Here is a 12,150-nt window from a genome sequence, read left to right on the forward strand (position 1 = left end):
AGATATGGAACCAGCCAAGATGCCCCTCAGTAGATGAATAGACCAAGAAATTGTGATCGATATCTGTATCTATATATATCTATATATACAATATATATATGCAATATATATACATACACATACACACAGACACAGACACACAGACACAGACACAGACACACACACACACACACACACACACACACACACACAATGGAATTCTATGCCTCCATCAGAAAGAATGACATCACCCAATATGTTAGGAAATGGAAAGACTTGGAAAAATTTATATTAAGTGAAGTAAGCCAGGCCCAAAGAAACATAGGTCCCATGGTTTCCCTTATTTCCAAAAACTAGTATATGTCTAGGACAAGCAGAAAAGGTCAAAAGCTATGAACATATGACCATATAAGATGATGCTAAAGGCTGGATGCCGGTGGCTCATGCCTGTAATTCTAGCTATTCAGGAAACTGAGATCTGAGGATCGCAGTTCAAAGCCCAGGCAGGAAAGTCCGTGAGACTCTTACTTCCAATAAACCACTAGAAAACTGGAAGTGGTGCTGTGGCTTAAGTGGTAGAGTGCTTGCCATGAGCTGAAGAGCTAAGGGACAGCGGCCCAGCCCAGAGTTCAAGCCCCACGACCCTCCTCCAAAAAAAAGATGATGCTAAGTGAAATGAACCCCAAGACAGGGACACAAGAGGTTTTTATCTTTGTTGCTGTTCTTTTTAATGTACTTATAATGTACTATGTGATTTTTTTTTTGTTTCTCTTGTATGTTCTTCCCCCATGGTATCAGCCCTGTTTTCACTGTATTTGATTCCGGTACCTTGCATCTTGTATATACATTTTTCTAATTTGGGGAGGGGAAGAGAAATAACAAAATGCTGAAATAAGGATACAAGTTGACCTATTGTAACAATGAGACTTACAAGATACTGAAAACCAACTTTACAACTTCAGGGAAGGAGGAGTTGGGGAGGGAAGGGATTATAGAGGAAACACAAAGGAGGGGGTAAGAATGCTCAGTAGGAAATGTACTCATTACCTTACTCATGCAACTGTAACCCCTCTGTGTAGTATCTTTACAATAAAAAATATACATTAAATTTAAAAAGTCCCAAGAAATTTATGGGTCATGTAAATAAGTAAGGGGGACACAGAAATGACTGAACAAAGGTTAATCAAATGCAGCAGTGGTACTCACTAGACAGTATGTTGAAAATGAACTATACAATTTGTAAGCAGGAACAAGAGGGAAAAACTGGGAGAGAGCAAAGTAAGGAGTAACATTGTTCAAAAAGAAGTGTACTCTTTATCTGACTTATGTAACTGTAACCCCTCCATTTATCACCTTTATAATAACAACAAAAATAAATAAAAAAATTTATGGGCCATAAAAACCAGTCTAGGTCATAAAACAAATTAATCATAATTAAAATTATATAAAATATGTTCTCTAACCACAAAAAAAGTAAGTCAGAAATGTAGAATAAGACAGTATCTATAAAAAAGTTCTAAGTGTTTGGGAAGTAAACATTCTAACTAGCAAAAAAGATCAAAGAAGAAAATGTAAGACTAATTTCAAAATACTAAATAAAAATTAAAAATAACATATCAAAACTGTGTGGATTATAGTGGTGATATTAAAGAATGTTTGTCAATAGTAGGGTTTGATGTCAGGACTTCAAACTTGCCAAGGAGGTGCTTTACTATTTTAGCTATGCTCCCAACTCTTTTTGCCTTTAGTTATTTGTCAGATAGTGTCTAGTGTTTAGGACTGAGGTTTAAGACTGCAATCTTCCTAACTACGCTTTTCATGTAGCTAGCATTACAGATGTGCCCCACCACATCTGGTATATGCATTGAGAAGCGTTCTCATTTATATTGTTTGTGCCATAGTAGATTTTTATTTATGTAATAGAAGGAAGAGGTAAAGCTACTCAGTTTTTAGTGTTTTGAATGTAGTATTTTTGAATATAATAAATATAAGAATAAAAAATCAATACTCTAAATATAACAGAGAAAAAACAAAGGAGCCCAGTTCCAAAATGATGTCACATTACAACTAACAGCAACTGATTACCTTTTGAGGAAATCAAAGCTTACATTTTAAGCCATTTTGTATAAAGTTATGTTCTCCATAACAGAAAAATATTTTTGAAGACTAATAAATCCGGACACTATTTTGTGCTTTAGAGTAAGAATTTGCAGATAAGATATAGCTAGTTTTAAAATACAAGAAAGTAGTTGGGGACTGCATTTTTTGATTTCTCTAAACCAAACAAGTATTTAATGGTGTCTATTAAATGAATACCTGCCTTATATCCCTCTAGAAATTGTCACCTTTCCTATGGTCAGGGATCTTCTTAGTTCTAAATATGGTCTAGGCCATTTGGGGCACACAAATTAGCTCACTAATAGGCCCTATAAATTATCTCTCATCCAGAAATTTCTTGCCATCATTAGAAGCAAAGACACCATAGACCTAAATGTCTTTTTCACACTGGAAAGAATCCAAGTAAGAAAAGTAAAGAGATAGTTCAGTGTCTTACGTTCACATTCACTGACATCCAGGTTGAACTGCTGTAATGCTCCCAACGTGAGCTGCCTTACTTCAGCTTCCAGCAAAAGTTGCATCAAGGATGTGGCTAAATGTTTGCAAGCTGACATACATGCAGTCTGTGCCACTTTTCCCTAAAATACAAGAATGTAAGCCATCAGGTCACTGGATTAAAATAAAATGCAAACAAATTTTAAAGCATTTTTTGTGCCAGTACTAGAACATAATACTGGTACCACTGGGATATATCATTATGTATCCAAACAATACTGGAATGAAAACATCTAAGATTAATCTTATTAACTACCTATTCCATCACCTTTGGTGACAGGAGATATGTAGTCAAGACACACTTTTAAAACACTGGACAAGAGACAAATGATAATTTAAAATCTTAAGTAAAATGCAAAAAAAAAAATATTCCAGAGAATAAACTTCAAAAAGTCTCTTCCAGGAAGAATTCTTAAAATATAAACATAAATAACAGTATCTTGGGCTGGGAAGATGGCTCAGTGGTAGAGCACTTGCCTTGCATGCCTGAGGCCCTGGGTTGGATTCCTCAGCACCACATAAGCAAAATGAAAAAAAGCCGGAAGTGGTACTGTGGCTCTAGTGGTAGAGCGCTAGCCTTGAGCTGAAGAGCTGAGGGTCAGTGCCCAGGCCCAGAGTTCAGGCCCCACAACCGGACCCAAAAATAAAAAATAAAAATAAAAAAATAACAGTATCTTATCTACAAATCAGTATTTACTATTTTATGCTTTATCACATGTAAAAATAATTAAAAGCAAAATAGTACAAAGTAATTAAAAGAATTAACTGTATTAGAAAATATTCAAGCTAGGGGCCAGTGGCATGTCTGTAATCCTAGCTACTCAGAGGGCTGAGATCTGAAGACTGAGGTTCAAAGCCAGCCCAGGCAGGAAAGCCCATGAGACTCTTATCTCTAATTAACCACCAGAAAAACTGAAGTGGCGCTATGGCTCAATTGGTAGAGTACTCGCCTTGAGCTAAAGAGCTCAGGGACAGAACCCAGGCCCAGAGTTCAAGTCCCATGATCAGCAAAAAAAAAAAAAAAAGATGAGGAAAGAAAGAAAATATTCAAAACTATTACTGCAAAATCTTTTATTTATTTGTTTGTTTATTGTGTCAGTACTGGGTGCTGTCCCTTAGTTTTATTACTCAAGGCTGGCACACTACTTAAACCACCCTTTTACTTCCAACTCTTTGCTGGTTTATTGGAGATAACAGTCTCATACATTTCTCTGCCCAGGCAGGCTCCAAGCCATGATCCTGAGATCTCAACCTCTTAAGTAACAAATATTAGGTGTAAGCCACTGGTTCCCAGCTAAATTCTTCATTTTTAAAATATGAACTTTAAAATTAAATGTCTTCATTGAAGAATTCAAAGTACTTTACAGTTAGTTTATGTATTAAATCTTAGTCCCAGACCTATGTTATACATTATAGAAAAATAAGGCACTTTTTCCATATATATACGTATATATGGAAATATAATATATACATGGAAATACATATATATATTTAATTTATCAATTACTCTGAAAAAAAGTACATATATGTTTTAAAGTCTTGGTTCCCAAATTAGTCAGTGAATTCTGTTTGGAACTTATGAAATGTTTCAACAAACAGAAACATATACACATAACCAAGATGTATTCCCTAAACATTATATGCAGTTAAGCTCCTTGATGATTTCATTAGTCATTTTTCTACTTCTCCTCAGAAGTGATCATTTTGCCATTACATAATCTTTTTGTATAATAAAAGTACTGCTGAGGGTGATAGAGTGCTTGCCTAGCATGTGAAAGGCCCAAGATTCAATTCATTAACACCAGAAAAACAAGTACTATTATGACAAGTGTGCTCTCAGAGCAATATACTGTATTATGTCATATGCTTTTAAATTTTCTATATTACCTCCTTCTACAACTTGCTTATATATATATACATATATATATATGTATATATATATATATATATATATACTTGTAAAAATACTGTAGAGTGGTTACAGTTACATGAGTAGGGTAATGAGTACATTTCTTACAGCTTGCATGCTGCCTCTACATGCATTTGCAATATTTATATACTACAAGACACATAATATACATCAACTACCTAAACTGGAAATCAACTACCAAGCAACTGAATGATTCATACTATTTCTCAGTCTAGATACATTTTTATAAGTTTTGGGAGTAAATGGTGAAAGCTTATTACATTCATTCAAAGTCTGGCATTATTTTCATAGGGAGAGAAGTGAAAATTCTTGTTTTACTTTTCACCATGTAGGTCATTTCCATCAAAAATATATACATATTCATGTTCCCTAATTCTGTTTTCCTTTACTTCCTAGGCATTCCTCATTTAGTATGCTACTTATATCACATAACACATTGCACTAGAAGATACAGTACACTGTCATTCATGCATGTGTATTACCTGAATTTACTTACTTAGACACTAATGAAAATGGAAATATACCAAAATTTGGAGAGCTCAAAAAAAAAAAGCTTTTCCAAGAGGCAAACTTATAGCAAAGGAAATTACAAAGCAACAACTTAACAAAATATATTAAGGAATGAGAACACAGTAAGTTCAAAATGAATAGAAGGAAGGAAACAAAGATGAGAGCACAATTAGAGAATAGAGAAAGATTTTCAATATTTATAACTGAGATTTGTATTTTTTTTTGTCGGTCGTGGGGCCTGAACTCTGGGCCTGGGCGCTGTCCCTCAGCTCTTCAGCTCAAGGCTAGCACTCTACCACTTGAGCCACAGCACCACTTCCGGCTTTTTTCTTTTTGCTTATATGGTGCTGAGGAATCGAACCCAGGGTCTCGAGCATGCAAGGCAAGCATTCTACCACTGAGCCACCTTCCCAGCCCAAGAGATTTGTATTTTTTGAAAAGACAAAATTAATGAACCTTTACCTAGACTAAAATAGACAAATAAATAAAATCAGAAATGAAAATGGAAACATTATAACTAATAGAACAGAAATACAAAGGCTCATAAGAGACTGCTATGAACAATTAATCACCAACATATTTGATAACCTAAAAGAAATGGATAAATTCCTACACATACCATCTACCAAGATTAAATTATAAATAAAGAGAAAATATGGATTGACTAACAATGCATCAACAGATTGAATCAATAATTTAAAAACCTTCTGCTAAAGAAAAGCCAAGGACCTAATTAATGGCTTTACTGATGATTCCTATCCTACATTCAAAGAGTGAATACTAATCCTGAAACTTTTCCAAAAAACTGAAGAGAGATTAATACTTCCAAACTCATTTTCTGAACTCAGAATTACTATGGAATCAAAGTCAAACAAGGAAGGACACTTACAATGTAAAAAATTATAAAGCAGGGCATATCTCTAATAAATATAAATGCAAAAGTATTTAGCAAAATACCAGCAAGTAAAAATTCATGTCTCTCATCTGAACTGTGATATTTTGTAAATGACCATAAAAGCATAGGTAACAAAAGTAAAGTCAGACAAATAAAATTTATTTCAAATGAAGGGGCTCCTCTACAGAGAAGAAAACATCAACAAAATGAGTAGAATAATGTACTTTCTTTTAAATTCTACATCTGATAAACCAATTAAAAAGTGAGCAAAGGGCCTAAACAGATATTTCAAAAAAGACAGGTTATTTGGGAAAAAATGTTCAAAACCACTAATCATAAGGGAAATGCAAATTAAAACCACAATTAGATACCACCACATACTTATAATGACTATTAGAATAGCTACTGTCAAAAAGATGAAAGATACCAAATACTGGCAAGAATGTGGAATACTTGTACACTGTGGGTGCAAAATGAAAATTAGTATAGCTACTATGGAAAATACACTGAAGTATATAGAAATTGAAAATAGATCTACCATACATTCAGTAATCTGAGTGCTGACTATATCCAGAGAAAATATAATCAGTATGTCATTGAAGTATCTGCACTCTCATGTTTATCCAAGTTTTATTCAGAATAGCCAAAGTGTCAAATCAACTTACATGGTCATCAATGGATAAATGTATAAAGAAAATGTGATATGTATGTACAACAGAATATAATTCAGCCTTATACTATATATTTGAAGTGTGCTGAAACTTTAAGTGTTCTCACCAATAAAATGCTTAAGATGTAAGGTAATGGAAGTAATAGATCGATTTAGCCATGTATACATGTTAAGATATCATTTTGCACACAACAAATATGTACAATGTTTACCTGTCAACTAAAAAAAAAAAAGAGTAATGAACAAACTAGTACGACAAGGAATAGTATGGAGAGTTCTTTTCAGTTGGGGTTGGTACTGAGGCTTGAACTCAGATACTGGGTTCTATCTCTTAGTATTTTTACTGAAGGCTGGAGCTCTTCCACTTGAGCCATACCTCCACTTAATTGATTAACTGAAAATCTTATAATTGATTAATTAGTTGAAAGAATCTTAGGAACTTTTCTACCCAGATTGGTATTGAACTGAAAACCTCATATCTCAACCTCCTGAGAAGCTAGGATTACAGGGATGAGTCACTGGTACCAGGAAATGATTCTTACAACTATTTTGAGTCAAGAAGCCAGATACAAAATCAAATGTGTTGCATCACTCCATTTGTACCACACTTTACAAAGGCAAAGAACTATGTTCAAGACACATTATGCTCCTGCTTAAAATCTCTTCCATTCCATGAGAAAGAAAGGCTACTCAAAGAGGCCCTATGACTTCTGTCTAATACTCTCTGCATTCTGCTTACTTGAATGGTGCATTTTTGAAACTACAACCAGCTTTACATTTTGGATTTGCTTACTTTTCATGCAAATGTGATATTTCATTAAAAAGTTTCCATAGGCCAGTAGTATGGTATAAGTGACAGTACACTTGTCTCCTAAGCACAAGGAGGCTTTGAGTTCAAACACCAGTATTGAAAAAAAGCCTATGGTTTGTGAGCTAAGAAATTGGCTTTTTTTCTCTTAGTAGCCTAAATGAATGATATAGTTCAAGCCTGAGCAAAAGAAACCAAAAGCTGTTATCTTTGTATTTTAGGGATACGATTTTCTTCTGAATAAAGACAGCATCCAGTATTTCTCAGCCAAAGACATAAGTAAATTAGATTAAAATGAATGTGTAGAGATCTTCAATAATTCTTTTAAAGGCATATAAAAGACTAAGCTCATTATTTTCTATTACTCCATACTTCTATTACACAGTATTAAGTACTATGTCACAGTACTAAGAGCAAGTGAGTAGCAGCATCACTATTCAGCAATAACACTGCCTTCATCAGCACCACTACCACCCAACCCATAGAAGCTACTTCTATTTACTAACCTTGGCCATGGATCACGTTTAGAGAATGTTATCTCATCTAATCCCAACAAGAACCCTGTGAAATATTTAATCTTTAACTTATAGATAAAGGCAGAGAAAGGTATTTTTTTTATGGGCTTTAAATAGTGAAGTTGGGATTTGAATCCAATCCTGTCAGACTGAAAAGATTCCTGATTTTTTTTATCCTTCCTTGGACAGAAAAGGGCCTTGTGACAGATAACTGCTATTGTTTTTGATTGCTCTGGGACTTGAGTTAAGAAATATATAGGACAGGGCTGGGAAGGTGGCTCAGTGGTAGAGCGCTTGCCTTGCATGCCTGAGGCCCTGGGTTCAATTCCTCAGCACCACATAAGCAGAAAAAAAAAAAAGCCGGAAGTGGGGCTGTGGCTCAAGTGGTAGAGTGCTAGCCTTGAGCTGAAGAGCTGAGGGACAGCGCCCAGGCCAGGCCCAGAGTTCAGGCCCCACAACCGGACCCCCAAAAAGAAATATATAGGACAAGGGGATAATAATCAGTCAAATCTTAAGAAGTACACACATATTTTTTTTGTTTGTTCATGGAGCTTGAACTCTGGGCCTAGGTGCTGTCCCTAAGCTCGGCTTAAAGCCAGTGCTCTACCACCTGAGCCACAGAGCCACTTCTGGTTTTCTGGTGGTTAACGAGATAAGAGTCTCACGGGCTTTTCTGCCCAGGCTAGCTCTGAACCGAAATCCTCAGATCTCAGCCTCCTGAGTAGCTAGGATTATAGGCGTAAGCCACTGGCGCTCAGCTCACACATATTTTAAATGGACAAAGAGGCATCATTAGTGTAGGCTCATATCGAACAGCAAAAACACTACTAGCAAAAATGTGAAAGATCATTTGCCATGTGTCAATAAGAGTGTTAGAGTAAAAGAAAAAAATATATATATAAATATACACATATAGGCAAACAAATTATAGATACATGAATGAATTAATGAATTAATGAAAACCAACATGTGCTTTACATGTGATAGCCTGAACACTGACTTTAATTGCTGCCTCAGTTTTATCAACTCAGTTTTATCAACTGCAAAAATATGACTGTTTTAGTAGTTAAAGATAAATGCTATGTAGTACAGTACCTGGCTTAGCCTATAAATATACATTTATAATTTCTGTTCCTATGATCCTAAATATAGGAAAACTGTTGAAAAATATATTGGGTATATGGGTTTAAGATGTATTTTATGAGTACAATGTATTTTACTATTTATGTCTTTTATAGTCATTTGATTTTTTCATTTTAATCAAATAATTCTGTCTGGGTAAGAAAGTAGAAGTGCACTTCCTATCTGAAGGAAATAAGCCAGTAAGTACTAATTAAACAGAATAAACTTGTAGTCCAATGTGATCTTAGAAGAAAAGGTTATGAGGCCAAAACCATTATACAAGGCTTCAAAAAAGCAGTGAGTCTTGCTGGGTGATCCTCATTACATCCTAACCATGACAGCAACGTGGAAATTTCTTCAACTGGCTTACAATTGAAATAGGCATAATATAAAATGCTCTACAAATAGTAACATTTACTGCTGTACAAGCACACCTCTACAAAAGAAGTCTTCTCAAGGAAAAATTAAAACTTCCTTTCTCCTTCCTCAACTCCTGTTTAGGTTACAGGTCAATTTCATCAAGTCATCCCATTAACAGAGAAATGTCTTTGAAGGTATTCAGTCTTTGCCATGCCTGACATTTCACCAGACTGCAACCAAGATGCCAACAAATCAGATTCAAATATTAATGAGCAAAAGGTCATGATGAGGTAATCTCCAAGGGTCTATTAGTTCCTGTTTTCTGACCCTATCCAATTCCCCCTGCCCTTTCTTACTACATACATTTGCAATCACTGGCTAAATTTCAAGACACACCTTCTAAACTGTAATTTCACTTGAAGTGCATTTTAAGTGGAGGACACCAAGATGCCAAATCCCCAATCCAAAGTGTGATCTGTAGAGATATTAAGTTAAAATTAAGAGGGGAAAAGGAAATAAAAAATGGATACAATTTTGGTATTTAACTACTAGATCAGAAAAAGGAAAAAAGGGAGAGGAAACCCCTCTCTTTCAAACTTTCCAATAAGCAATTTAATAATGTGACAAAGCAGAGCATATTAAAATATTAACCAAAGCTTCCAGGAAAACCTGTATAATCTCAATTGTTTATTCAAGACCTTTACAAACCTCATAAAAAATTAAGTGGGCTTGGAAAAAAACACACCACAGCCATAGGAGAAAGTTTACAAAACACAATGGTACAGACGCCTGACTGTCTGCCAGCCAGTCCCTCTTAACTTCCATGTACAACTTATTACTCAGCTCCTAACTGGTCAATATCCTAAATAAGAGCATGTCTCCTCCCAAACACCTCATTAGCTTGGGTTTCTTTTTTGCTTTTTGGAGCTAATGTATCCTGTAGGTGCTTTGGTTCATTATTCTCTGCCAATAACAAATGCTTCATTTCACAATATTTAAAACCTTAGGTTTCTCTAAGGAAAATTATTTAAGATCTTATTTATAAGAATTTAATTAGATCTCTAATTAATCTCACTGTGGGAGAACAGTTCATGAACTATCATGTCCACTTTATAGAAAATGGTGGTAAAAATAAGACAGAATTGACCAGAGAAAAAAGAAAAAAGAGCAAAGACTTTGTTTCACCAAATGTTGGCCCTTTCACTTACATGACTTTGAAGACTTCATCTAATCTGATCTTGGTTAATATGAGCATCCTCAAAAATAAAAGGTAGACATAAACACCAGTCTTAGGAGACTATTTGCAATACATAATTAATGTTATATAAAGTCCTGTAGGTACTTTATGAATAGTAGCTACTTTATTATAAAATGCTCCTTTCTTTTGCACAGTTTCTGTCCATACCTTTAGGAAAATTTAAAATGAAGTTTTATGAGTTTCCCAGGCAGAATCAAATATTCCACATCTCTTGAAAAATTGTTATAGGAAAATTCAACATAACATTAACATGAGCCAGGTTCATTGATATTCAACTTTCTTATAATTACTAATCCATTGACTTAATTTTGTTGTAGGTAGGAAACAAAACTAGAAATGTGAAGTTTTCACAGTTCAGGAAGAGAAATACTCTTTTTTCTTTAAATTTACTTTGTTGGTATTATAAAGGTGGTGTATTCTTAAATCATTTATGTCAGTATATTTTCCTCCATTCCTTTCTTCATCCCTTCTGAATGTCCTTAAAAGGATCTGTAAAAGAGGAAACTTCATCACAGTGTATTTAGGCAAAAGCGCCAAAATATGTTAACAATTAGAGAAGAGGAAACCTGAAAGACTGCCTTGTTAATTAAGGAACTGGCTATCAAAGAACTCATTACAAGGTAATGAAACCAAATGGCTATTAAAATAAATACCCACAGGAAAAAAATTTGTCTGGCTAACAGTCACCTAATATAGCTTCTTCCCAATAATGACAATAATAAAGACCAAGAAAAGGAGGAAAAGCCATTCAATGCTAAAAACAAAGATTAACAAAACCAGAAATGAAGTGTTCCTAAGTAGAAAGCAAGAGCCAATTTGAGGAAAAGCTACCTGGAATTGAGAATATGAGACAGCAAACATGTTTCCAAAGCCCTCTAAGGACTGTCCACTATTTGTAAAGATCTTGGGCAAAGTATCATAGAGAATAGGTTGTGTAATTTACTGCTCCTAGTCATTAAGTTAGAATACAGTTATTCCTATTTGAATGTCTAATCTGTTCCCTGCCATCAACTTTTCTTACTTAAATATGCAGACCCAAAAGGTGAGCATCATTTGAGATTCACTGAAGAGCCCAGTGCTCTAAGAACAGAAACGTAAGGTTCTTTATACCAGGAAGTGCTAGAAAAGTTTTATTTGCATCATACTCAATAGTTTTAAAACATTTTCAGAGTCCAAGTCACTGGTGAGGAAGAAGAGATCTCAACTGAGAGAAGAATGTCTGTTCAGAATATATTAGATGCTTACTCATCATCCATGCTCTCTTTTCCTCAACAAAAATAATCCATAGCAATATGAAGTTACAAAAATTCTCATTCTCAGGCAGTCATCAGCTACTAAAGGCAACATCTGAAGAAATCTTTTCACTTCTGCCTCTCCCTATTTCCTTTTTCCTTCTGCTTTGAATATAGACATGAGGTCAGGAAATCTGGTAGGTTGTGTGTGTGTGTGTGTGTGTGTGAGTGTGTGTGTGCGTGCGTGTGTGTGTATGC

General features: G+C 34.8%; 1 protein-coding gene across 3 annotated transcripts in view; it reads right to left on the bottom strand.

Moving 5' to 3' along the window:
- Exoc6b (exocyst complex component 6B) overlaps positions 1-12,150 on the bottom strand; it is a 564,774-nt gene that overhangs the window by 191,392 nt on the left and 361,232 nt on the right. For all 3 annotated transcript variants that reach the window (XR_006150728.1, XM_042699684.1, XM_042699683.1), the window contains one exon: positions 2,534-2,675. Coding sequence is in view for 2 of the 3 variants with exons in the window: in XM_042699684.1 (XP_042555618.1) it covers positions 2,534-2,675 (142 nt within the window). In the remaining variant the exon portion in view is untranslated. The remainder of the gene's footprint in view (positions 1-2,533; positions 2,676-12,150) is intronic.

The sequence above is a fragment of the Dipodomys spectabilis genome, unplaced genomic scaffold (genome assembly GCF_019054845.1).
Source record: "Dipodomys spectabilis isolate Male_0828 unplaced genomic scaffold, ASM1905484v1 ptg000262l, whole genome shotgun sequence".
Classification (NCBI taxonomy): domain Eukaryota; kingdom Metazoa; phylum Chordata; class Mammalia; order Rodentia; family Heteromyidae; genus Dipodomys; species Dipodomys spectabilis.